The following is a 13,461-nucleotide window of genomic DNA, read 5'->3' on the forward strand; positions in this document are numbered from 1 at the left end:
ATCAGCATAAAGTGATAGGAAATATAATCTCGTTTGCTATGCTGCACTGATTTTTGTATGCATACTTCACTTTTTCGTGTTGTGTTTTTTCAGAGCTCTGTTCATCAACGTGTTAGGCCTAGCTTGCACCCTGACATCGTCAGTGATTTCAGGGCTGTGTCTTTATTCGTTCTATAAGAACTGTGACCCATGGAAAGCTGGACAAGTTTCTTCACCTGATCAGGTACATACACATAAACAAAGAAACCACAAGATGTTTGTTTTTATTCAAGTTATTTTATGATCTTAAAATAAAAATCTTTTTTCCCCTTTACAGCTGTTGCCTTATTTGGTGATGGATATCTTGGCAGATCACCAAGGGCTTCCAGGACTATTTTTTGCTGCAGTATATAGTGCCTCTCTGAGGTTCATAGAACATAATTTGTTATATTTTTATTCATGTTGCATGTAACATTTAAAGCTGTGCCACATTTAAAGTATCAGTTATGTCCATTAGTCCAGAGTAAACATGGTTCATTTCTTCATGTTCAGCACAGTTTCTACTTCAATCAACGCAATGGCTGCAGTGACCATGGAGGACCTGATCAAACCACGCATTGAACTGTCTGAGAAAAAGCTTCTCTTAATCTCCAAAGGGCTGAGTAAATAATAAGTTTTCGGTTGTTTGTTTATAACACAGACTGCATGTTATATTAGATTAAACTGAGCACTGCTACGTGGATGCGGCTGATAGTCGATAAAAATGTCATTTTGTGATGTGATGTTTTTGCAGGTGTGTTTTTTGGAATTGTATGTGTTGCCATGGCTGGACTGGCATCACTCATGGGACATATGATGCAGGTAGAGGGATCTGTTAATGCAGAGCTGTCAATGTTTTCAGGCAAACACATTCAGGAACGTTGTTGTTGTTTATTAGAAAGCATGTTAGTTACATAAATAAGTACATTTTTCACCTCAGTAAATACGACCATTTTTAAAGTGTTTTTTGAGCTGCAGGTCTCTTCAAACAGGCAGTGTCCATCATTTGGGGGGTCACTGGGGGTCCTTTACTCGGTCTGTTCAGTTTGGGTGTCCTCTGTCCATTTGTCAACTCCAAAGTAAGTCCATTCTCATTTTGGTATTTTCCTAAATCAACGTAACATCAATTTATCATCGTATAAAATAGTACGGGAGCATTTTTCTTATTAACAGTATTAACAGTATTAAAAAAACACTTTATTAAATGCTTAATGTTTAAAAAAAATGTTAACAGCAGGATAAAAATAATAATGACCAAACTCAGGGATGTGTGCTGAGTCCCCTGCTGTACGCTCTATACACTCACAACTGCAACCCCCACCCACCCATCCAACATTTGTATGCTGTAAATATTAATTTTAACAAGTTTGCTGATGACACAACTGTGATTGGGCTCATCACGATGGGAGATGAGTCTGCATACAGGGACGAAGTCGAAAATATGTCATCAAGGTGCAGCTGAAACAATCTGGTCGTCAATACCAAAAACCCCCCAAAGAAATAGTAGTTGACTTCAGAAGGAACAAATCTGACCCCCAGCCCATACACATTAATGGGGACTGTTTGGAGAGGGTCTCTGACTCCTGGGCCTGCACCTGGGTGGTGACCTATCCTGGAAAACAAACACCACAGCTATGATCATCCCAGTGTGGTTTGCCAGCAGTACTGCTTAGGATTAAGCATCACTCCAGAGGGTCATCAACACAGCACAGAGGATCATCAGCTGTGATCAAGAGCTGTACTCTTCCCTGGAGGAGGTGTACAGGTCCTGCTGCCACAGGAAAGCCTACAGCATCCAGAAGGACACATCCCACCCCGCACATCACCTGTTCCAGCTGTTACCCTCAGGAAGGCGGTACTGGACAATTAAGGCCAAAACAAACAGACAGAAACAGCACATACACCAGGGCTGTTGCATTTATAAATACACTCGGGAGATAAGTCACTGCAAAAACACAACCTTCAACTGTGCAATATTTTTTTTCTTTTTAACTGTGTAATATTCTTGTTCGTCTTCTAATTGTGCAATATTCTGAGGACTGAAGCACTGTGTGGCAACCGTATTCTCACTTGTACATTCTCTGTCAGTGCGCCCCAGGGCAGCTGTGGCTACAATGTAGCTTGCCATCGCCAGTGTGTGAATGTGTGTGTGAATGGGTGTGTGAATGGGTGAATGACTGAATGTAGTGTGAAGCGCTTTGGGGTCCTTAGGGACTAGAAAAGCGCTATACAAATGCAGGACATTTTTGTATACAGACTTGTACATACTATTTTTTTTTCTTTGTTTAAAATTTACTTACTCCTCCGTGAATCGCAACCTTATCGTGGTGGAGGGGTTTGTGTGTCCCAGGGATCCCAGGGGCTATGTTGTCTGGGAGCTTTTGCCCCCTGGTAGGGTCTCCCATGGCAAATTGGTCCTGGGTGAGGGACCAGACAAAGAGCGATTCAGAAGACCCTTATGAAAAGAACATCGAGGGAACAGTTTACCCTGCCCGGGATAGGGTTACCGGGGCCCCGCCCTGGAGCCAGGCCCGGGGAGGGTGCCTGAGGGCGAGCGTCTGGTGGCCGGGCCTTAGTCCATGGGGCCCGGCCGGGCACAGCCCGAAGAGGAGACATGGGCCCATCCTCCCGCAGGCCCACCACCCGCAGGAGGCGCCATAGGGGTCGGGTGCATTGTGTGCCGGGTGGCGGCCAGGAGCGGAGGCCCTGGCGGACTGATCCCCGGCTGCCAAGACTGGCAATAGGGACATGGAATGTCACCTCTCTGGTGGGGAAGGAGCCTGAGTTAGTGTGTGAGGTTGAGAGGTACCGGCTAGATATAGTCGGGCTCACCTCTACGCATGGCTTGGGCTCTGGAACCAGTCTCCTGGAGAGGGGCTGGACTCTGTCTCAGTCTGGAGTTGCCCCTGGTGAGAGGTGGCGGGCTGGGGAGGGTATTCTAATATCCCCTCGGCTTGCTGCCGGTACGTTGGGGTTTTTCCCGGTGGACGAGAGGGTTTGTTCCCTGCGCCTTAGGGTCGGGGAACAGGTCCTGACTGTCATCTGCGCTTATGCACCGAGTGGCAGTTCGGAGTACCCAGCCTTCTTAGAGTCCCTGGGGGGGGTGCTGGAAGGTGCTCCACCTGGAGACTCTGTTGTCCTGCTGGGAGACTTCAATGCTCACGTGGGTAACGACAGCAAGACCTGGAGGGGCGTGATTGGGAGGAACGGCCTCCCTGATCTGAACCCGAGCGGTGCTTTGTTATTGGACTTCTGTGCTAATCACAGTTTGGCCATAACGAACACCTTGTTCGAACATAAGAGTGTCCATAAGTGCACGTGGCACCAGGACGCTCTAGGCCGTAGGTCGTAGGTCGATTTTGTAATCGTATCACCAGACCTGCAACCATATGTTCTGGACACTCGGGTAAAGAGAGGGGCTGAGCTGTCAACTGATCACCACCTGGTGGTGAGTTGGATCAGGTGGCGGGGGAGGACGCTGGACAGACCTGGTGCACCTAAACGCGTAGTGAGGGTGTGCTGGGAACGACTAGCAGAGGCCCCAGTCCGCGAGATCTTCAACGCACACCTCCGGCAGAGCTTCAACAGCATTCCGAGGGAGGCGGGGGACATTGAGTCCGAATGGACCATGTTCAGCGTCTCCATTGCCGAAGCTGCTGCATTGAGCTGCGGCCGCAAGGTGGTTGGTGCCTGCCGTGGTGGTAATCCCCGAACCAAATGGTGGACACCAGAGGTGAAGGGAGCCACCAGGCTGAAGAAGGAGTCCTATCGGGCTTGGTTAGCCTGTGGGACTCCGGAGGCAGCCGACAGGTATCGACAGGCCAAGCGGAATGCGGCTCGGGCAGTGGCTGAAGCAAAAACTCGGGTGTGGGAGGAGTTCGGAGAGGCTATGGAAAAAGACTTTCGGACTGCCTCGAAGAGATTCTGGCAAACCGTCAGGCGTCTCAGGAGGGGATAGCGGTGCTCTACCTGCACTGTGTATAGTGCTGGAGGAGCGCTGCTGACGTCGACTGAGAAAATTGTCAGGCGGTGGAAGGAATACTTCGAGGACCTCCTTAATCCCACTGACGCGTCTTCCGAGGAGGAAGCAGAGTCTGGGGATGAGGGGAATGACCCGCCAATTTCCGGGGGCGAGGTCACTGAGGCAGTTAAACAACTCCTTGGTGGCGGAGCCCCTGGTGTTGATGAGGTCCGCCCCGAGTTCCTGAAGGCTCTGGACGTTGTAGGGCTGTCCTGGTTGACACGCCTCTGCAATGTTGCGTGGAGATCAGGGGCAGTACCTGTGGACTGGCAGACCGGGGTGGTGGTCCCCATCTTTAAGAAGGGGGACCGGAGGGTGTGTTCCAACTACAGGGGGATCACACTCCTCAGCCTCCCTGGAAAAGTCTATGCCAGGGTGCTGGAAAGGAGAGTTCGTCCGCTAGTCGAACCTCGGATACAGGAGGAACAATGCGGTTTTCGTCCTGGTCGCGGAACACTGGACCAGCTCTTCATCCTCTCGAGGATACTTGAGGGTGCATGGGAGTTTGCCCAACCAGTCTACATGTGTTTTGTGGACTTGGAGAAGGCATTCGACCGTGTCCCTCGGGGTGTCTTGTGGGAGGTGTTGCGGGAGTATGGGGTGTCTGGCCCATTGCTACGGGCCATTCGATCCCTATACAACCGTTGCAAGAGCTTGGTTCGCATTGCCGACAATAAGTCGGACTCGTTCCCGGTGGGTGATGGGCTCCGCCAGGGCTGCCCTTTGTCACCGGTTCTGTTCATAATTTTTATGGACAGGATTTCTAGGCGCAGCCAAGTGGCGGAGGGCTTTCGCTTTGGTAGCCTTAGAATCTCATCTCTGATTTTTGCGGATGATGTGGTTCTGTTGGCTTCATCGGGTGAGGGCCTCCAGCTTGCACTGGAGCGGTTCGCAGCTGAGTGTGAAGCAGCGGGAATGAGGATCAGCACCTCCAAATCTGAGGCCACGGTTCTCAGCCGGAAAAGGGCGGAGTGCCCACTCCGGGTCGGGGATGAGTTCCTGCCCCAAGTGGAGGAGTTCAAGTATCTCAGGGTCTTGTTTGCGAGTGATGGGAGAAGGGAGCCGGAGATCGACAGACGGATTGGGGCTGCAGCTGCAGTAATGCAGACGCTGCACCGGTCCGTCGTGGTGAAGAGGGAGCTGAGTGTAAAACCGAAGCTCTCAATTTACCGGTCGATCTACGTCCCTACCCTCACCTATGGCCACAAGCTGTGGGTAGTGACCGAAAGAACGAGATCGCGGATACAAGCGGCGGAAATGAGCTTCCTCCGAAGGGTGGCTGGCCTCTCCCTTAGAGATAGGGTGAGAAGTTCGGCCATCCAGGAGGGGCTCAGAGTAGAGCTGCTGCTGCTCCACATCGAAAGGAGCCAGCTGAGGTGGTTCGGGCATCTGACAAGGATGCCCCCTGGGTGCCTCCTGGGTGAGGTGTTCCAGGCATGTCCCACCGGGAGGAGGCCCCGGGGCAGACCCAGGACACGCTGGAGAGATTATATCTCTCGGCTGGCCTGGGAACGCCTTGGTGTTTCCCCGGATAAGCTGGAGGAGGTGGCTGGGGAGAGGGAGGTCTGGGCCTCTTTGCTTAGGCTGCTGCCCCCGCGACCCGGCCTCGGATAAAGCGGATGAAGATGGATGGATGAATGGATGTTTAAAATTTATTGTGCATCTATACTTAAAAGTGCCCCCTTCCACTTGTACTGAATGGGTTTACATGCAGTTTTTGTTGTTCAAAAGCACAATGGCAATAAAGATTCTGGTTCTGATATTTGTCCACAGGGAGGTCTATGTGGTCTCGTGACAGGATTGGCTGCAGCTGTCTCTGTGAGCATTATAGAGATGATATCCCCTTCTCCTCCTGAGATGACCCGACCTCTCTCGCTGAGCACTGAGGGTTGTAACTTTACTTCTGGTGGCAGTCTCAACTGGACTACCCCACTGCCAACAGAACCAAGTCTTTTTACCACAACCCCGGGACAGAATACTGATGACATGTAAGTGTGGTCGGGTCTGTCTTGAATGAATGAATGAAATATTATCTAGTGAGATGGGATGAGCGAGCTTTCCTATAATAAACGAAAGTATAGTAAAGTAAAAAAAAAAGGCCATATGATTTTTAAAAAGTGATATAGTAAAAGGCAGTGTTGTGAGGTCATTAATAATAATAATAGTAATAATAATAATAATAATAATAATAATAATAATAATAATAATAATAATAATAATAATAATAATAATAATAATAATAATAATGGTGGAAAGCATAAATGTGCCAAGTATCCTACTGCTAGTTTTTAGCCAAGCTCGCAGTGGCACTGTAGTCTTGTTGAATATATTTTTCATTTGCAAATTGTCTTCACAAATCCCTTTGTAGCCTTCAGAATACTTTCATAATATGGTGTAATTACATTAACAAGACATTTGTTAACAAGATATCTACTAATCTCTCTCACCACCAGACATGCGGTTCAGTGGCACTCTCCATCCTACCTTTACTTCTGTGTCATTGGAGGTTTAACATCTGTTATTGTTGGAATAATCATCAGTCTCTTGACAGGTACAAAACAAATGAAATAAAATAAATAAAGATTTTGCCATTAATTACCTGTACTTGGGAATGGATCTGTGATATTATTTTCTTATTGTTTCTTCCACTCATCATTTCAGGGGGATTGAGGGAGACGGTGGACCCGAGGCTCATGCTAATGAAAGAAGACACTCTTTCTTATCACCTGTTCAAACGTGTCAAAGACGGGGTACGTGCTGAAGAGCAAAGGTATCAAAAGCAACAGACTGATGATGGGTGCTCATTTCTGCCTTGTACTTTTCCTTCCTTAGGTCATGGGAGGAACAGACAATGTTGGTCAGCCAAACAAGGAGGATGGAAACAATAAATCTGCAGTACGGAAATTTGACAACAATACCCGTGTCTCATCTTTTTAACAACCGATACAGCTGAAGAATTTCATGACAGAGCTGCTGCAAAGCTCAAATCCAGGATTGTACTCATCTGACTTCATAAGAAATGACACCAAAGGAACTGAGTTGCCAGCGAGACAATAATGTTTTTATTTTTCCAGTGATTCCGTAAAAAGTTGCGCTCCTCTGACCAGGAGGGCAAAGCAGACTTTGCTCACTTCATGTACCAGCCAGAGATGCTGAAACATCCACAGGATACAATCCACACAAACAGTTTAGGTGATGAATACATGATGATGCTATTTATTACTGAGTCATAAAGCTTTTTTAGCTTTGGTTTATTAACCCAAATGCCAAGAAACTCTGAAAGCTACAGTAATGGTGAAAAGAAATGACACCCTCTTTAATGGTATAGTTTTACATATTAAAGCAGCAAAAAATAATCTAGTGCTTAATGTATCTTAAAATTAATAAAATGCAACATCAGATGAACGACATCTGACGCACATACTGCATCATTTTATATCTGACAAAAACTAATCCACAATGCAGATTCAATGTGCGAAAAATTAAATACACCCATACTAAATCCGTAGGAATTAGCAGGGTGTGTAGCAACTGTGTGCTCCTAATTAAAAGCATTTGATTAACTGATTATCAGCAAGTGTGACCACCTCTATACAAGCAGAAGCTTACAGGTCTGGAGCAGTGAGGTATGTGTTTTACACAATGCTAAGGAGGAAGAACATCAGCAATGACCTTAAAGAAGAAAAGAAATCCAAGAGCTACTCCTCAGGCTCTCTTTTTCATAAAAATGAACATGGCAGCATGGTTCAGGCTCACAAAGTGGAATCTGAACAAACCACAAGACGACATGACCATTGTTCTTCAGAAAGACAACAGCGCCACATTTTGCAAAAGTTAAACATAGCACTTCAACACAACCACCTCATGACAATTGTCAAGCCCGGTGGTGGAGAGGTTACAATTTGGGCTCGTTTTCCAATAACAGGACCCGGGCACCTTGCAGTCAGAGTCAATCAAACTCCTCTGTATGCCAAAGTATTCAGCTCAATTAAAACACTGCGGCAGGATCTTAGCAAAGCTCTGCATGAACAAATACCTGCAAACATCAATGAACTGAAGCAATGCTGAAAAGGGAAGGAGCCAAAATTGCTCCACGAAATGTGAGAGATTGAAAAAGTCCACAGGAAAACATTATTTTGAGTTATTGCTGCTAAAGGTGGATCTACAACCTACTGAAAGATGCAGTGTAAGATTTCATAGCCCTATGAGAACCTCCCTTTTCAGAATCCAACTGTATCTTTTAAATGGCTGTGAGACTGACACCAGCGCTGATCCACACAGGTGTTCACTGTTCACAGACACAAACTACATCTTTCTTGGCTGCCACCTCAAAGCACATTGTGCGCTGTCGGTCCTGGGTGCTGCACAACAACATTCAATATTTAATATTTACTGTTATTTACACTTAGCTAGATTAATGCGATGGTGCTGTGTTTATTATGTTGCTCTCTTTTTTTGCTTGTTTTCTCTTGTTTTCTCGCAACCCGTTCTCACTCCCGACGCGTAAACTACTGACGATTTGTCACGTCTATGGGCTCAAAATGTGGTCATAAATATTTTGTACTTGTAAATCAGGATTTGTATGTGTAAAAAGAAATTGTGTGTGCGTAAAAAAGATTTGTGTGTGGACTTAGCCAAAAAAAAAAAAAACCCTGCAAGTTACAAGTACAAATTTTGACCCTATCTTTCTTCCTTTCATCTGATTGGTCAATGTCATGTCAATCACAAATGTAATAATCCAATCAGAGAACAGATGGGTTTGGCTTGGTTTGGGGCGCTTTTTTTTTAACTGCAGGTCTGTGAAAGGAATAAATGCCATTTTACATGCGAACCCAGCGTTTTCTATGGGCTCAAAATGTGGTCATAAATATTTTGGATTTGTAAATCAGGATTTGTATGTGTAAAAAGAATTTGTGTTTGTGCGTGAAAAAGATTTGTGTGTGGACTTAGCCAAAAAAAAAAAAACCCTGCAAGTTACAAGTACGAATTTTGACCCTATTTTTCTTCCTTTCATCTGATTGGTCAATGTCATGTCAATCACAAATGTAACAATCCAATCAGAGAAAATTGGCTGCTTGGCTCTGTGGGTTTTTGCAGCAGCTCTACCTGTACTAGATGCACCTGCTCCTTGTGGTTTCTATCTCTGACTTTATGTCCTCTACAAGAGTTTCTTTTTTTTGCTAGTTCTTCAAATGTTCAATAAAAACATGTATGCTAATTCATAACGAAGAAAGCTTTGTAATCAAGACTGTCATTTCCAAAACACGCACAAATCTTTTTTACACATACAAATTCTGATTTACAAGTACAAAATATTTATGACCACATTTTGAGCCCATAGGGAGAAAACTTACAAACATACAGTACAGCGCTTCAGAGTTGTTGTTTTTTATGACACCGCACAGAGGAGATTGATTGACAATGGTCTACAGCCAATCAGAGCGCAGAACACAATGTGCTGTTTAATAAAAGCATGCAAAAGGTGAACCGCGTTATATGGACAACTGTACAATAAAAATGTGACAGTGGGACAAAGCAGGCTTAAAATATACTCTGGGCTTACAAACAGTATATGAAATTGAAACAGTGGCCTTAAGTACAAAATATCAATGACAGTGATGATCGCTTTGTAAAACCCAAAGATGAGGATTTTATTTCCCTTTCAGAGGCAACCTTAGTTGAGTTTAATAAAGGAGCAGCTGTTGGAAATTCTGTTCTTTGTTTTGGACCCGGTAGGTGTTAAAAGGTGTGTTTGTGAACCCGAAAGGCTGATAAATCACCGATTACTACATGTACATTGCTTGCACTGTATTCCAGGAAAACCACTTGGAGCTATCAGCGTGTGCCATTATTTTTCGGGTTCTTAATATCTCTTTTTCATGGCCCGATATTTTCAGAGGAAATACGGAGCTTCTAGCTCCTTAATGAGGGTATTTAGGGCCAAGACACAGGAGCTTGTTTAGAGATCAGAGACACACTTTTAAAGCTCTGCAACATTGCACACCACCCAGTCTTGTCTGTTTTAACACCAGTTTACTTACATTTTTGTACAGCCTGATAACGTCAGTTTTTAAAGGGTTGGTCATGGCCTTTCACACTTTTGAAAGGAGAAAAGGAGACAAGGAGGGCCAGGAGAGAGAGCACACAGAAACCTTTACACAAAATTAAGTTTAGCTTAGTAGAAAGTAAAAATTAAAAAGTAGTCATAAAAAACACTCAAGTAAACTACAGATACCTGAAAGTTGTACTTAAGTACAGTAACAAAGTATTTGTACTTTGTTACTTCCCACCTCTGGGCCACATACACTGTAAAATCGAATTAGTTCCCAGAACTCAAAAAAATTGAGGAAACTCGTTGCCTCAAAAAAACGAAGTAAAGCTTACTTAAGATGACTGTTAGGACAACTTATACATTGCAAGTCTTCAGTGTTAAGAACAGGGGCGATTCTAGGATCAGAGCTTTGGGGGTGCTGAGCACCCAGAGAGCTGCCCATCCAGGCAAGGTAAACTTTACTCATCACAATGAGACTTCTTCCCCGTCTCTGTCAGTCCCTGCATCCCTAAATGCCTCCAGTTGTCCCGAGTTCTCTCTGACTGTCTCCTTGGTGCATTTAAACCCCTGTTCCTCCCTGTCCTCATCGTCTGTTGTCTTCATCTCCATTATCAGTCATTGTAGCTGTTTGCATGATGGCATTGTATATAATTTGTATTGTTTCTTTGTCTTGTCAAGATCCATGTCATGATTGTAAATTGTTTAAGCTGTACATTACTTTTTGTTTTTTGTAGTCAACGTTTGGTGCTTTTATTTTGAAAGTCAAGTTCGCTTACAAGTTGCGCTAGTTTCCTCTTTGAGTAAAAAGAAGGAAAACACCTGTAAGCGCGCAGAGAGGATGGTTTTTATTGAAAGACATGTTAAGTGGACTTAAGGAAACCTCAGAAGAACGGTGGCTAATTCCCCTTTTGCAGCATGCAGCCAACGAGGTATTTATTTATTTATCGTGTTGTTGTACAGTGTTTTACTGCTGTGTCTTACGCTGAGTTTTATTTTGTTAATGCTGTATAGTTTTCACGGTGGCTTTGGAGAGAAGTCTTCAAATAAACCAGTGACAGAAAACCACTTGCGTCTGCCTGTGCTTCGAGGGAATTATAGTGAAAACTCGGACTGTTCGTCGACGCAAGCGGCCACTAATTGACGATGCGGCAACTTCAAAGCATCAGCGGGCTTGTTACTACATGTCTACAGCGCAGCGGAGCTGACAAGAACTGGCAGATAAGCTGAAAGTACTATATGCATATGGTGATATAACACATGCACAAGTATTAAAGGGCAGTGTTTTAAGGAAAGGTGTTTAAGTTAAGTGGCCTAAAAAGGGACTTTTGCAAACATTGCTGAAGAATACTGTGATTGATAACTACTGTGGTGTGTAGTACATCTTGTTTTGGTGTGTAAGCTAAAACTTTTGAAGATTTTAAGGTAAAAGTGCATTTGGGAAGCAATAAGTGAAGGTTTTGGATGTAAATTCTTGAACTGTTTATTATCAGGTGTATTTTTGTAAGATAACACTTCCATTTGAACTGTGTTATTTTTTTGCCATTTACATATGAGTAAGTGTTAAACATTGAGGCTTGGTTAACCATCGACATTTCTTATTTCTAAGTGGGTTGATTAAGAAATGCTGTAAAATGTCAGAACCAAGCGAGCCTACAGTTCAGTTTAGTGACAGTGCAGACTTTCAAGATCAGTCTGAAGAAGGTCAATTGCATGGTGCTGAAGCTCAGCAAGAGGAAGCGCAGCAGCCAAGACGAAGTGAAAGAATCAGAACTCTAACAGAGAAAGGCAAAGAAATGCAAGATGAGAAAATTAAAGCACTCCAGCAAAGGTTTAACTATATATATGACAAATGGAAAACACAAGTTAAATCTGCAAGACAATCCTTATCACAGACAACAGAGACCTTATCTGAGGACTTGCTTAATGACATTATAAGTGATGTCACAGGTCTTTCTGCAGATGTCCAGCGTGTCTATGAAGAGCTACGAAAGATATCTGCTCCAGACCAGGTCACGCGTCGTAGAGTGGATCGGTGTGTAGAGATTTCTACATTTGTTGCAGCCAGAGCCTCAAGTAGGTTGCATGGAAGGTCTCCAGAAAAGGAGGAGCAAGACTGGCCAGAAGCAGGCTCTCTCTTTAATTCAAGCACCTGCAATTCAGGTTCTGTTGCTTCCATTTTGAAAGGCACCTCAGTACTTTCAAGCAGGTCTTCTGCAAGACGACAAGATGCTGCTGCTGATGTTGCTGCAAGTCAGGCTGTTCTTAAAGTGTTACAAGAACAAGAAAAGGAACAGTTAGAAATCGAGCGTCTAGAAGCTGAAGCTAAGAAGAAGATAGTTGAGCAGGAGGCAGCAGCAGTAAAACGTCGGTTAGAAAGAGAGGCAGAAGAGGTAAAACGAAGAATGCAGAGAGAGGAAGAAGAAGCTAAAATTAAGGCCCAATTAGAGGAAGAGCACGTAGCTCTACAAAGGACTCTGGAGGAAAAGCGGAGGAAATTACAGCATCTGGAGGCAATGAAGGATCTCAGTGCAGCAAGGGCGAGAATGCTGGTGTACAACCAAGAGAATGACAAAGAAGAAGAGCAAAAGGACGTACTGCAACCTGAGATTGTAGTGGATAATAAAGTTTGTGCTCCCACAGGCTCTTTGCCCCAGTGTATGCCTCCTGCGCCACAAGTTGTGACCACTTCTTCAAATGACAGCACTGCAGAACTTGTCAAAGTGCTGGCAGGAGCTTTGAGTGCCAACCGAATTCCAATTCCTGAACCTACAGTATTCAGTGGGGATCCATTGAAATACAGTGACTGGAAAATCTCCTTTGAAACGCTGATTGAGCAGAAGAGCATTCAAGACAAGGAGAAAATCTACTACCTTCGCCGGTATGTAAGTGGACAAGCTAAGAAAGCAATCGATGGCTATTTCCTTCTTGGAACTGAATCAGCCTATGCTGCCGCAGTTGAGATTTTGGAGGAAAGATATGGAAACCCATTCACGATTGCAAAGGCATATAGAGACAAGCTTCAGACATGGCCCAAGATAGGCTCCAAGGACAGCCTTGAACTCAGAGAGTTTTCTGACTTTCTCCGTAGTTGTGAAGCCGCCATGGTCCATATTAAGGCACTGGAAATCTTGAATGACTGTAATGAAAACAGAAAAATTTTGTCAAAGTTACCAGATTGGCTAACAGCAAGATGAAATAGACAAGTTATTGAAATAGGAGAAGCGACTAATCAATTTCCCTCCTTCAGCCAATTTGTGAAGTTCTTGACAAGAGAGGTGAAAATTGCTTGCAACCCTCTCACAACGCTGCAGGCACTGAAACAAGATGAAGCTGAAAAAACCAAATCCTCAAGACATTTCAGCCTTGCAGC

The 13,461-nt window shown here is 44.6% G+C and overlaps 1 protein-coding gene across 1 annotated transcript; it reads left to right on the top strand.

The window, feature by feature from the left end:
- Nucleotides 1-8,839, top strand: LOC146499773 (sodium-coupled monocarboxylate transporter 1-like). Its single transcript, XM_085136827.1, has 9 exons — nt 1-223; nt 317-405; nt 532-641; nt 773-840; nt 1,011-1,097; nt 5,813-6,027; nt 6,493-6,590; nt 6,701-6,789; nt 6,872-8,839. The coding sequence occupies exons 2-9, from the start codon at nt 335-337 to the stop codon at nt 6,974-6,976; spliced, it is 843 nt and encodes a 280-aa protein (XP_084992953.1). The 5' UTR covers nt 1-223; nt 317-334; the 3' UTR covers nt 6,977-8,839.
- Nucleotides 8,840-13,461: the final 4,622 nt, after the last annotated feature.

Source organism: Neolamprologus multifasciatus, chromosome 17 (assembly GCF_963576455.1).
Source record: "Neolamprologus multifasciatus chromosome 17, fNeoMul1.2, whole genome shotgun sequence".
NCBI lineage: Eukaryota > Metazoa > Chordata > Actinopteri > Cichliformes > Cichlidae > Neolamprologus > Neolamprologus multifasciatus.

Excerpts from the sequence above, each read along its gene's own strand:
- LOC146499773 (XM_085136827.1), top strand. The coding sequence starts at position 335 with ATGGATATCTTGGCAGATCACCAAGGGCTTCCAGGACTATTTTTTGCT. Across the intron at positions 406-531 it reads GTATATAGTGCCTCTCTGAG|CACAGTTTCTACTTCAATCA; the intron begins GTTCATAGAACA and ends CTTCATGTTCAG. Across the intron at positions 1,098-5,812 it reads GTCCATTTGTCAACTCCAAA|GGAGGTCTATGTGGTCTCGT; the intron begins GTAAGTCCATTC and ends ATTTGTCCACAG.